The 14,672-nt window shown below is 37.2% G+C and overlaps 1 protein-coding gene across 1 annotated transcript in view; it reads right to left on the minus strand.

Annotated features, from left to right (window-relative positions):
• Positions 1 to 394: 394 nt before the first annotated feature.
• Positions 395 to 14,672, minus strand: part of LOC127415249 (uncharacterized protein C1orf21 homolog) — a 54,492-nt gene continuing 40,214 nt past the window's right edge. Inside the window, exons 3-6 of the mRNA XM_051653919.1 lie at positions 12,950 to 13,035; positions 9,278 to 9,348; positions 6,765 to 6,825; positions 395 to 4,943 (exon numbers count right to left, since the gene is read on the minus strand). Coding sequence (XP_051509879.1) covers positions 4,902 to 4,943; positions 6,765 to 6,825; positions 9,278 to 9,348; positions 12,950 to 13,035 — 260 coding nt within the window. The 3' untranslated portion in view covers positions 395 to 4,901. The remainder of the gene's footprint in view (positions 4,944 to 6,764; positions 6,826 to 9,277; positions 9,349 to 12,949; positions 13,036 to 14,672) is intronic.

The following is a 14,672-nucleotide window of genomic DNA, read 5'->3' on the forward strand; positions in this document are numbered from 1 at the left end:
GTTTAAGGGTGTACCTTTGAGGGTACTACCCCAATGACAAGCTGTTGTACCCCTAAAGGTAACATTTTTGCAATTTTTTTCTGACAGTGTTCTATACAATAGAAACAAAAGATTTTAAAGTGGTGAGTGTATTGACAATGGAAATTTGTAAAAAATAATAAGACATCGACTAAGGGAAATAGATGCATTTTTTGTCATTAGATCCCCTTTGAGGAAGGAGAATAGCCAAATGAGTAAGGTATTTGGCTCAGTTACTCTGGTTGGTGCAAACCTGGTTTCCTTCTGCTATGTCTGGTACAAAATTTCACATCAGATTAATTATTCTAAAAGTTGTTGCACCTTTGAAAAAAAAAAAAAATTTCTCTGCCGAAAAATAACATGTGAGAAGTGTGGATTCTGTTACTAGTGTTTATTTCCAAAACAATGCATACACCAGAGTAATGTTGATGCATAATGCAGGGAAGGTGGTCCTGTTTCTGTCTGCGGGATATGTTGACAGTTTAGTCAATTGAATGCAGTGATGAACGAGAGTGTTACAAGCAGCTAGTTGAAGTTCTGGGAATGTAAAATAAAATAAAAAGATGAGTGAGTGTTTAACAGGCTATAATTAGAGAACCACAATGTCTGTTTATACAAGAGATGGACTCAGTGGTTTGGGGCTGTTTAGTTGAAATAAAGGAAGTGTCAGGCAAGTAGGACGTGGATGATTGATGGAGGAGAGAGAGATGGGAAGAGAGGCTAGAGATATATGTGCAGATGACTGAGGACAGAAAGAGAGAGAGAAAGAAAGAGAGGGAGGGCATGAGAGGGCTGCTGGATTGAGTTAGGTGTAATAGCTGTGAGCTCATGTTGGCAATGCAGAGTGACAAGCAAGCCAGCGCTCTCACAAGGGCTGAACCCAACTCTCTCCCTCTCTCTCTCTCTCACTCACACACACAAACACTCAAAACCTTCCTAATTTATCCCATTTAAATTGTTCACATCCACTTCAACTCACATCAACCGTCATGAAGCCTACTTAGCTCTGCAACCCCCAACGCAGTCCTCCAGAGAGCATAACCACTACAAATCCAGCACTATCTTAGTCTGGTAAAACTCACTCGACCATGTTTATGTGTGTTTGCAAGTGTCACACCAGCACACCATGTGAGAGAGAAGAACATAGCCAAACCTCCAGAACATTTTGTTCTCTAATAAGGCAGCTTTCACATGAGAAGGAATTTATTGGGTTTTACCTCAGAGTGGAAAGAACATTGACTTTACCAGTATTCCTGTCTGTACTCTTCTGCACCTTTCTCCAGGTACTGTTAGAGCCGGACAAGAAGGCCAAGAAATCTCTTCCTCCTTTGGAAAAAAATAACCACAGTTTATGCATAATCTATGCTAATAATGTGGCGAATGGTGAAAATTAAAATATATTTCTGATACGACATGGATGAGTTCTTCATATCTGCCTTTTCATTTGTAAAGAAAATGAGACATGATGACATAAAAGTAAAAGAGGAAATTAAATTTTTCCAATAAAAAAAATTTCACTCAAATTGTTATGGTGATAATTTAGTTTTTATCAAAACCACCTGTATTATTTTAGGAAAATGCAAAATAGAAGTATGTGGTTTCAGACTTTTGGACCCTGTATGTTCCATATCTGAAATGACTCAAATGTAACTATTTAAATTTTTATTTACATAATTAAATAATGTGACAAAGGCATTTCCCATGTTTGGATGCTAATGGATTAAGTCAGGGACTAAAAAATAAATGTTTTTAATGTTGGTTCGTTCTGAGCAGAAACATTATTTCGTTCCGGTTCCGGTGTTCCATAGCCTCCTTTCCAATTGGTAACCGGTTAGAACGAAATAAAACAATGGTTAATAACGTTCTTTTTAAAATGACAGTACTCTGTGCTAAGGGTGGGTGATATACCAGTTGCAGTGTTGCCAGATCTCACAAGACAAACAAGTGACATGATCTGGAAAAACATGCTCAGAATAAGGGACTTGCCTCACCTAAAATAAGCAAAAATATAGGCAATTATTTTTATTTTTTACTGCCATCTGGGGGAATTATGAGTATAGAAATCATAACAGGCGTAGTATACAGTATCCTGTATAAAATAACATCTTTTCAATAAATGTATTCTTTATATTAAATATATCCCCAAAATATATTTTATATATATATATGCATCTAAAATTAATTAATAGACTAAATCTCTCTCTCCTTCATAACTGCGTGGGCATGATTGGACTAAAAGTCATCTTATGCTAATTATTTTATTTAATAATTGTTGAATTATCTTTTTTTAATTATTTGTTTTAATTACAGATTTGCTTCTCAGTCAAAACCACGGCATCAAATCTGTATTTGTACCTAACAGCAATTCAGTGAAGACTTGGAAACAACTAAGAAATTTACTTGTTACCTCTATATTTTCCCTTGTATCTGAATTAATCATGCATGTATATGTAGTATATGTAATTATACATAGTTGCCAAAAAGGTCGTCGGCAGGTCACGGAAGGCTACATCCACAATGTGCAAATAGGCAAAGAAATGTGTGATTCAGCTGTTTCCTTCAGTATCAAAGCACATGCTTATCATGTTCTACTAAAAAGAGTGAAGCCCCATTTTTTGAGCAACAGAGAGTGGTGTAATTCCAAAAATGTACTGTGATAAACCCTTTTTGGTTACATGAAAACAAATGACTGGTTATAAGCATTTAAAAATAACGTTTTCACTCTGGAACAATTGAAAGGGACTTTGCTCCTATTTTCATTTACGTTCCGCAACAAAAACAAAAAAGAGAAAGAAAAAAATCGTTTGTTTTCTGTTTTCGTTCCTTGAACCGTTTTTAGTCCCTGGATTTAGTACATTGCTCTGAGGCGTTACCAGCTTGTTGAAATATCTGGTGTAGTTTCGTTCTTCAACCAGCAGATGGAGACAAACGTCAACAAGTGTGCTCAATTAAGATACAGGCGCTTTCACCTCTTGTTGCTGGATTGATGGCAGTTCTAAATGCCTCTTCTATCTAGAATCTTAGCAAAGACGTGATATGTTGGACAGCTTTTTCTACAATATAGTTATATATTTGTAGGGTTTAATATTTTAACCCATCGTGGAAATGTAATCACATCTCTGCATTTGAAATTCGACCTCAGAAACCATTAAAGTATTTTTAACGTTATGAGTCAGATCACCAACAGTAAACATGACGCTGGAACGCATTAATGATGTCAGCAACACGCACGCACACACACGCCAAACAATTAATCATTGAGAAAGCACTCAGAAACAGAAACCAATAGCTCATGTGTCTTATTTTTGTTTTGTTTTTTTAATAGAAAAAGAAAACATCTTGAAAATAAAAATTTAAAAAGGATTCAATCCAGTAACCATCATGATGACTGATGCCTTGCCAGCGCTGTCGCCGGAGTGACTCCACCCCATCTCATACTGGCCCGATGGTCTCCAGTAAGAGGCATCGCAGTTTAGCCTGAACGCTTAAATACTACTGAGTGAAATAGGAAGAGTGAGGAACAGAGAAGGAATTATGGCAAAAAAAAAAAAATAAAAAAAAATAAAAATAAAATAAAAACCGAGGTGACAACTGCAGCTAAACACAAACAGGGCTACGACGAACACCTTTAGGCTAACAATTAGCAAACCCTTCTCAGAACCAGACATCCCGTCAACAAAGATTAACACAGTCAGACCTGACTCTGACACAGATTAGCCAACACAGACCTGGTTTACACACAAACAACAGTTAGACAGTCCCAGCTCTCTGCTACACTCATCACAGTCCCATTACCTGTATTAACAGAGCAGCATAAAAAGTCAATATGGATATGTGAGTTAAATGCTGCCCATGTGACTGGCTGTAAGGGATATATTTGTGTGTGTGTGTAGACTGCCCTTATTTCCGCCCATTTATGAGAACTTGAAACATATTAGCAGTGTATACAAATAGAAAGTGAGAATGTGTGTGTGGAAAGAAGGTGTGGTAATATATTTTAGCTTGAAGTCTTTGTGTGTGTGTTTGTACAAGAGTGTTATGGGGTCACCGCACAGCCCTGACCTTTACAGCACTAGTTTGAGGGCACTGATCTATTCAATAAGCCAAAAAAATAAAAATTAAAAATTTTTAAAAGGGGGTGGGGGGTGTCCTTCAAAAGGCAGGAGTCCATATCAGTTTTGCAAAAAAAAAAAAATGGGCCACATGTTGCTCTTATCAAAATATCAAAATTCGTTCATATAATCGCTTTTAATAAAATAGCTCTTTTTCATTTCTCCCTTCCAACAAGAACATTCACAACACTCTTTTGCATTCATCCACAGAGGATGTGTTGGTAAGCTCTCCTCACTTTCCTCCATATGTCAGTGTTTCACTGGTCTGCCACTTAAACAAGGCCTGGGAGGGGCATGGCATCATTCTTCTCTCCATATCCTTTCATCTTGCTCTCCTCGGCATAATCTCTCTCTCTCTCTCTCTCTCTCTCTCTTTCTCTCAGATGGCTAGTTGAGGCCCTCTGTCACAGCTGAGGAGGAAGGGGCTCAAAGCTGGCTGTAGGATCAGAGAAGGAGATGACAGGAGAGGACGAGGTCCCAATATCATGTCAGAGTGAGTCTGTGTCGATAAAATGTCAATCAAATTTTTACTTCTTCACCCAACCATCTAGATCTCCAAGCAGGGCAACCCCAAGAGAGGAGAGGTGTCAAGGGTGCAACAGCTGATGTGAAATAGTCCTGCTTGCCTTCACTCTCACAAACACACACTCATACACACTCTCACACACATACTCTGTCTCTCAACTGATAGAGTGTTACAGACATAGAAAACACTGATTTGAGTCCACTCTCTCTCTCTTTCCATCTTTGTCATTAATCGAGACCTCTTTGCTATGTCACATCATCCTCTTCATCCGAGGAGTAGTCCCGCCCCTAGGGAATAATGAAAGAAAGATAAAGTGAAGAAGCAAGTCAATGTGGTTCAAAACATACAAAATGATCTGTTTTGGGTGAGAAACAGACCAAACAGCTTTTTTCATGAATGTACCATGGAGATTGCAGATGTCAAGATTTATAGTGAAAAAGGAGTTACATTTTGGTCCATTTCTCACCAAAAAAACAACTGAATTGCTTCATAAATCATGGATTAAACCATTCAAGTCATATGGATTACTTTTTATTAGTGCTGTCAGTTGATTAAAATTTGTAATCGTGATTAAATCGCATTGTTCATAGTTAATTGTGATTAATTGCATATTTTGAAAGTGCTGAACATTTTATTCTATATATTGTATACAAAATTTCCTGTCAAAATGCACTTATTTCCTTCTTTGGAAAGAAAACAAAACAAAATATAACAATAATGCTTTTTTAAACATTTTTCAAACAAAGACTTCCACAGTATAAAGATAGAAATGCACTAAAATAGCACCAATTCAAGTAAAATTAAATGTTTCGCAAAGTCTAAGTGGGAGGATGATTCATTGAAAGAACTATGCAACCATAGGTTGAGTATTCATTGCAATGCTCATTAAATCTCTAAACTCTCATCCTCCACAGACTGTGGCTATCCGTTTTGCTACAGCAATCTTGCAGCCGCATTCAATATTCGTGTCAGGGCTTCAATGCCACCATTAAGCGCCGCTTTGAACTCCACATGAAAAGCATTTGCAAACAATGTCTCATACTGCATTTTCGTGTGGTAATTGAATTGTGCCTTATGGAGGCTGCAAAGTACTTGATTTCTGTTACAAGTCCAATCTGGGATTGATTTGTACAACAAACAGCATTAAGGAGGTCCATTCCCCATCAGATGATCACTGACAGGGCTGTTGGGTGTGTGTTTTGTGATGTGTGTGTGTCGGTGTAATGACACTGGGTGGACACATCACAAAGGTTCCTCCCTTCACCAACCAGTGTTTATACTGGTTTATGCTTTAATTAACAGTAAATGCATTAACCGTGATTAAGAATAATTAAAGCGTAAAACATTTTTAATTAATCGGATGCGTTAACTTTGACAGCTCTACTTTTTATGTCCTTTTTGGTGCCTGAAGGTTTTGGCCCCATTGACTTGCATTGTATAGACAAAAACACCTCATACCTTGTATAAAATATCTTTGTTTGTGTTGTGCAGAAGAAATAAAGTCATATGAGTTTGAGACAGCAATAAGGGGGAGTAAATGAGAGAATTTCCATTTTTGGGTGAACTATCCCTTTAAAACTACAAGTGAAACAGGAATAAATGGTTAAACAAACCTATATGAAAATCTTTCAAAACTAATTTAAAATATAACAACTAAATGCTTGAAAATTTTTTTTTTTTAAATGTTCTGATCATATAAAGATTTGTAAGCTGCCACAGTGAGTGGGATTTTTTCTATTTTAAACAATTCAAAAACAGAAACAAGTTAAAATTTTAATCCATTTCGGACCAACTGATCCCATACCTCAAAGGACACACAAATACAGATATGGGAGGGAGAGAGAAAGAGGGAAGTGAGGGAAAAAGCAAAAAAAAAAAAAAAAAGCAAAGCCATAAATATATAGTTCTATCTCCAGAGGTGTAAAGGAAGTACCAGACAGGCAATGCAGATGGTGAAAGGACAAGACAATCCTTTAAATGTCACAATCTAGATAAATTAGCTTTTCTCAGAAAGGTGGTTTCATGGTATACGCTGGCCCTTTAAAATTTAAAACCCATCTGCTGCCTCCTTTACTTAATGTGCCTCGTCCTTTTTCTCCCTCCCTCACCTTCTCAATCTTTTCATCCAGCATTCTGAAGAACTCCTGCTGACTCTCTGACGTATGTATGCTAAGAGATAGAGAGAGGGAGAAAAAGAGGAAGTTAGTGGGGGCAGGAGAAGGGAAGAAACAAATACACTCCAATTTTCCATTACAACAAGCATAAAGAACACACACACACACACACACACACACACAATAATTTTTATAGAGACATTACAGCATGGATCATAAACCTTTGCCTCTGCACACACATGCACTCACACACACACACACATACACACACAATTAACTGAGCATTACTTTATCGACACACACATAAAATAATAATTAACTGTTCGCTCAAAAAGAACAAACCCAAATTCACATAAGCAAACATTAGCACAAAGCAAAATAAATGTATATATCTAGACGTTTTGATCACCACATTGCTTTTATTCTTTTAACCAATTCTTTTAACATTTTTATGTTAATAAATGCCCTGTGAAAATGTATTTCATTAAAGTTATTAAAATATTAATGCTTAACAGAAGTAACCTATATTCAAATGTCTTGAAACTTAATGCCATGAAACAATATACTTTCATATATATTCCTATTAAAATTTACTTCTGCTCAGGTAAGCCTTACATAAAATGTTTTTTAAAGGAACAGTTCACCAGAAAATCAAAATTCTGTCATCATTTACTCACCTGTATTATTTTCTTGACAGAAAAAAGAATAGAAATAGTTTCATATGTCTTATGGGCTTTATTCAAAGTCTTATGAAACTGTACAATAGCTGTGTGTGACGAAAAGACTGAAATCTTCCCCTCCACTGTAGTTCTTAAATCTCATTTGCACTTACGTTCAAATCAAGCCATTCAAATGCATCACGATTGCACACGAGAACTAATGACGACTGATTTCATTGATGTCAAACATGACTTGATGTGTCTTCATGTATCATGTTTGAATTTAACATAAATTAAGTACAAATGAGATTTGAGAGCTAAGGACATCAAGCAAATGACATTCTGCAAATAATTAAAATGTTGGTCTATTACAAAGCCATTGTGTTATTTCAGACATAGGGCTTGAACGATTATAAAAAATATGTATAATTGTCAATTATTGACCTTGATGTTGTAATCACGATTATTAATGTTGATTAATTTAAGTTACATTAAAGATATAGTTTCCCAGATGTGTATGACTTTCTTTGTTTTGCTGAAGTTTTTTAGAAGAATATCTCAGCTCTGTAGGTTCATATAATGCGTGTCATAAATAAAATCATAAAGTGAATGGTGGCCAGAACTTTAAAAGGTCCAAAAAGCATACAAAGGCAGCATACAATTAATTTATACGACTCCAGTGGTTAGATCCAAGCGACATGATAAGTGTGGGTGAGAAACAGTTCAATATTTAAGTCCTTTATCAATATACATTTTCCTCCCTGCCCAGTAGGTGGCGATATGCACGAAGAATGTGAATTGCCAAAAACAAAAGAAGAATGTGGAAGTAAAAGTGGAGATTATAGTACAAAAATGACTTAATTATTGACCTGTTTCTCACCCACACCTATCATTTAGCTTCTGGATTTAACCACTGCAGTCTCATGGATTACTTTTATGGACCTTCAAAGTTTGGCCACCATTTACTTGCATTGAATGGACCTACAGAGCTGAGATATTCTTCTAAAAAACTTTGTTTGTGTTCAGCAGAAGAAAGTAAGTTATACACATCTGGGTTGGCATGAGAGTAAAAAAACAAAAAACAAATCCAAAATAATTCCAAATTACTAACTATACTTTTGGCTTTTGTTCTAAAGTTCCTTTTCGAGTGTTAGGTGAGGTTTTTTAGCATTCTTTTTCATGTGCCACCACGAACAGAGGTGAAGAGACTGTTCACAACATGCGCATCACGATCGGTAGTCATTTCATAGACTAATTTAAGCGTCTGATTCACCATTGCCATTTCATTGCTCAATGGACATGTCTGGGATTGGTTTGAGTAAGAAAATCAAATAGGTTTGAAACACAAGGGTGAACAAATGATGACTGAGTGAACTATTCCTTTAATGACTTGGCAAATTATTTAAATGTTACCCTTTTTTTAAATTTTATTATTTTCTTTTTATTCATTGTTATTATTACTTTTTCTGTTATTGTTTCTAGTATAATATTGCCAAAGCACAAGTTATGCCCATTAAGAACACTGAAACTGAAAATAATATCTGAAGACAGTAAACACATCATGTTTACATACAATAAGTAGTGAAACATATGGCACATTACATTCAAGTAGGAAATGCAAATGATCTGTGAGAAGATGCAAAAGATCCCAGAGGTGATAAGGCAAGCCACAAAGCAAAACAAACCAAACACAATTTACAGACGTTTGGCACATTTTCAACAGAACAAGAACTGAAATGCCCTCATCCACACACACACACGCAGACGTACACATGCACGCACGCACGCAAAACAAACAGAAATGCATGCACAACATAAACAGAAAGACACATTTATAAACCCGCTCACTTCGTCTTGTTGGCGCTGGGCCCAGGCACCTCTTTGTGCTGTTTGGTCCTGTACTGTGTTGAGCTTTTCTCCTGAAACACACCCGGAAAGAACACATTTTCACTTACTACCGTTCAAAACAAAGCCAATTCATCCTCCGCCCCCCTTCCATGGTGGCCCTCCAGTGCATGGGCTCCTCCGGCTCCTGGACCTAGTCCAAAACCAACTTCTCTGCCTGGAGCACAGTGTAATACAGAGGCCCTGGGAGTGACCTTCTCTGGCCACTGCTAATGAGAACGCTGCCCTGCTGAGAGAGACTGTGAGAAGAAGAGAGAAAGAGGGCTGCCCTCTTTCACTGCCTCTCTATTCTCCTCTAACCCCCTCTATAAGAACACGGGTATTTGAACACCTGCTCTGTCTGTAACTTCATTAGGCTTGGCAGTTTAAAGGGGACATATCATGGAAAATAGGGGTTTTCTTGCTCTTTTGAAATAAGAGTTTGATGTATTATTTAAAAAATAAGGTAGTGAAGGCTGTGCTATGTAATATAATGCGGGATAATGTACAGTCAGCCAGTCATTATCACAAAATAAATCTTGACGCTGAGCAGAGGGGTCTTGTATCACACTGAAGGGGCTTATACTGGCTGACTGTACATTATCCCACTTATTACATGGCTACCTACCAAATAAATAAATAAATAGACCTGATATATTTATTTGTATTGAAATTATGTTACTATCTCAGAAGAAAGAGACTGCGATCTCCAGAAACCCTGAATTTCACCTCTGCTTCTGATGAACCTGTTGGTGTTTATATTGTGAAAATGACTCGGACTACTTGTGATCCCACATATTACAAGACTAATTGCTAAATAAATAAATGGACATGAAATATTGTTTTGAAGTTATTTTATTAGCTTACTTGTGGAGATTACAGAGTGATACGAGAAATAGGAAAGATGACTCAATACCTCAATGACTGGTCTAATATCACTTTATCCCTGGATGTGCTGCAATAATTCAGAAATAACAGACCATTGGATGGCACGATTGACCAATCAGAAACGAGTATTCCAGAGAGCCTTGTAATAATGTTAATATAGTCACGACTAAAGGGTGTTGTTAGGCATGACGCAGAGCCGAATTTCCCTTTCAGCCATGATTATATTCACAATTTAGAATGGCCTAAATTGCCTTATTGGTTTTATTAATTGGTGACTATATAAGAAAATATGAAGGACACCAATCTTCATTAATTTCATTTTAAGCAAATATGCCCTCTTTTTGCTAAAAGATATTGTCCCTGACATAACATAGCATGTTATGCCACAATATAACGATCTGCTATGGGTACTGTGCAGCAGAGTTTCCACTGAAAAAAAAAATTGATGCCAGCCAACGTGTCCGGTAATTATAAAGTTTGCTGGACAAATAGAAAAAATCTCATCTCATTTCTGTTTATTTTGTGCTGTAAACCCTATGGACTGCATAATAATGCGATATAGACTAATAATGACACAGTCAAGTCAAATGAACGATAAAAGTTTGTTCATTATAGCTGCTTTTTCATAAAAATAAAAAAAAACGTCTATCATGGAATTAGCGTCTAATTAAAAACAATTCAACAATGGGGGAAAACAAAACAACTAAACATCAATTTGCAAGTAAAGACGCTGACTACCACACCTGGTGTCGCAAGTTCGAATCCAGGGCGTGCTGAGTGACCAATTGGCACGGTTGCTAGGGTGGGTAGAGTCATGTTGGGTTAACCTCCTCGTGGTCGCCATAATGTGGTTCTCGCTCTCGCTGGGGCACATGGTGAGATGTGCGTGGATGCAGCGGAGAATAGCGTGAAGCCTCCACATGCGCTAGGTCTCCGCGGTAACGCGCTCAACAAGCCACGTGATAAGATGCACAAAACTGTTTTGGTGAAGACAAATGTGTCCAGTGTTTCTCTGCAAATTGAGATTCACATAAGCCTAGTGTCCTTCTCTCCAGAAGACAGCAACGCAAGGCTGTTTTAATGCTATTCTGAAGTGAGAAGCTTCTCACTGTGGGTATGCGAAAAGGGAATCACTCAGGCTGCCAGTGTGCAAGATACAACGCGTTGTAGTAGCGGATTAGGACTTTGCAAGCTGTCGGAAAGGTTTAAACCTCTGTGGCAGAGAAGTGCTGTTATCATTGGCATGGCATCACACTGTACACATGTGGCATCAACTACAGAGTTTGCTGATGCATTGTGTTAATATTTTCATCTGACATTGTGTCCGACAATGTTTGAATCTGTCAGACATTAGGACATTTTAATGGTCAAAAACCAGTAATCACCAGCTAACAAAAACCCTGTATCTGTTACTATATCATGTATTTTAGCATGGCTGGAATGCTGCGCTGACCAGTCAGCACCCAGGACCCTGTACCGGTATTATCCTTTAGCACTAGGGGTGTAAATATTAACTCCTACGATGAATCGATTATGACCACTAAATGATGCGATGAAGCATGAAATTTGCTTACAATTTGGTTTGATTGGGTTTTGGTGCTGAAATTTCATTGTCAGCTCATGCGACAATATTAGCCAATCATAACAGGCATCTTAAAGGAATAGTTCACCCAAAAATTTAAATTCTCTCATCATTTACTCACCCTCATGCCATCCCAGATGTGTATATCTTGTTTTCTTCAGCAGAACACAAACAAAGATATTTAGAAGAATGTTTTAGCTCTGTAGGACCATACAATGCAAGTGAATGGTGATCAGACACTTAAAATCACATAAAGGCAGCATAAAAGTAATCCACAGTTAAGTGGTTAAATTCATATCTTCAGAAGCAATATAACAGGTGTGGGTGAGAAACAGAGCAAAATGTAAGACCTTTTTATACTGTAAATCTCCACTTTTACTTTCACTTTAACATCTGAAAACCATGTGGTGCCTGTTTAGTTTTAATTTCACATCTGAAAGTGAAAGTGGAAATTTAAAGTAAAAAAAGGATTTAAATTTTGCTCTGTTTCTCACCCAAATCTATCATATGGATTACTTTTATGTTTCCTTTATGTGATTTTTGGAGCTACAAAGGTCTGGTCACCATTCACGTGCATTGAAAGGACCTACAGAGCTGAAATATTCTTCCAAATATCTGGGATGGCATGAGGGTGAGTAAATTATTAATTTTCATTTTTGGATGAACTATCCTTTTAAACATATTGAGGTGTTAAAGGTGCAGTAGCAAAAACAGCCTGTTTAATTTTAAGAGTCAGAGAGAGGGTGGGAAATGGTCTCATAAAAATAGGTAAGAAACCAATGCAAGCTGTAAAAATTGTCTTTTTAATCTCTTTTAGTTGATAATGCTTCCTCATTGGGCAAAACATCAGTCCAGACACATTCAGACATCTGAGAGGTTTGATTGACTCTGTACAAAAAAAAAAAATACATGTAAAAAATAAAAATGTGATGCTAATATGAGTGTCTACAAATAAGATCAAGAGTCAGTGACGGGAAAAATATGTCAGAATTTCCCTCTCCCACATTCCAAACATGTCTGCACTCGCGTGTACTGCACACATACACAAAGTTTTCTTCCACATGTATGAGTAAAAAAGACGTTTTTTTCCCTCCAGGCAGTGTGTGGACATAATACCAGAGGAAACATTTTTGGAAGACAGTTTCTCAGGTGTGCGAGTATCTCACCAGGTTCTCCTGGTTGCGTGCATTCACCCTGTCCTCTTCTCCACGCATGTACTTCACCTCCTCCACTCCCTTCATCTTATATTCATCTATAGTGATGGAGATAAAAAGAGATTAGAGCATGGGTGAGTGTTTTGTTCTAAGGCTGTTAACAGAAGTGATGGAATGCACTTATGGAGTAGAGAAAAACTGTACAAAATGAGAACATGCTAATCATGAATATCCCTCCACACACACACACACACACACACACACACACACACACACGCACACACTTCAAAGGGGACATACCATAGGCTTCAATTGTTTTATAATCATAAAGCTAATTATAATTACTACAGATTAAAACTTAATTTGACTAAAACATAATTTGGACGATTTATGAGCAATTTAAAATAGTGAGGACCAGCAAGCAAAGTCGTGTTTCACAAATTTGGCCCTTCAGAAGTATAGCGAAACATTTATGCTAGCCTCCCCACATACATACACACAGAAACACCTTCAACCAGGCTTTAACAGATAATCGCTTTGGATTTTGCCCTTTCCCAGCCATCAGAGATTACTAGAGGACATACAATCACTTCCTTATAGCACATACTGTACACACGTATACACACACCCACACATATATAAAACAGTCTTTTTCTCTGTCTAAAAATCAGCGTGTGAAGCGACCGCAGCCCAATCAATCTCTGTTTATCTTTGCCTCTATCGGTCTTTCTCTCCCTTTCTTGTGGTGATGTCCCTGTCAGTTACCATCATGACAGCTGGAGTGGGCAGCTTGTGAATGTGACTCACTGCAGCCCATCCACACAAGCACAAAAAAGCAAGAAAAGGAAAAGAGAAACATAAAAGAGAGAGAACAACACAGCCAGTCTTTCATAGCTTGAGGAATGTAAACATGTCTCTGCACAAAAGACCATGCTCCAGCATGCTGACAAACACACACATAGCCAAGAGAAAAGACAAACCAAGAGAAATATCACTCACAACTTAAATGCAACTTTAATTAATTTGGCTTCGGTTTGTTACAAAACAGGCCTAGGCCCTAAAGAGACCCATACATATACATGCATACATCTCCACACACAAGTAAGGTAATATCATTACTAAAAAAGGAGATCTGAGGTACATCTCCTTCCTAATCTATAATTTCAGGGAGAGAATCTTTCGAGAAACATGTCTCTCAAAGAAAATGGCAGATCTTGGATTTGCTTGCCCTGGAGAGGGTGATATTTTGTCAGTTTGGTATGCTCCAGACGAGCTAATTCTGTCGGGAAGATGAGAGGTGCTCTAATGGAGAGATTTTTCAATTAGCTAATTAATGATAACAGCATGATAGTGACCTTTATGAGCTGACAGAGAGGAGGATGATTTCTATTTCAACAGAAAGCAAAGTTTTTATGTGCACTCCGGCTCAAGGGCTGGATTATGTATTACATATTTACAATACATGAATTATACATTATTGTTTTAATTAAAATAAACATTGCAAATATTTAGATGAATTTAATGTGCTTTTTATTTGTCCATTTAATTTCCTAAAGACCCTGACTTTGCGACCAGTTATTAATACCAGGTTTGCGCCCACTCCTTGTGTCATTACTCATGATTATGAGAGCACAAAGTCGTATAGCCACAAGACATAAAAAATATGCGTGTTAGCACGATTTTAGTGATAAAATCACAACATTTTTTATGTAAAGTTAGATCTAATTTTACAACT

Source organism: Myxocyprinus asiaticus, chromosome 24 (genome assembly GCF_019703515.2).
Source record: "Myxocyprinus asiaticus isolate MX2 ecotype Aquarium Trade chromosome 24, UBuf_Myxa_2, whole genome shotgun sequence".
NCBI classification, from domain to species: Eukaryota; Metazoa; Chordata; class Actinopteri; order Cypriniformes; family Catostomidae; genus Myxocyprinus; species Myxocyprinus asiaticus.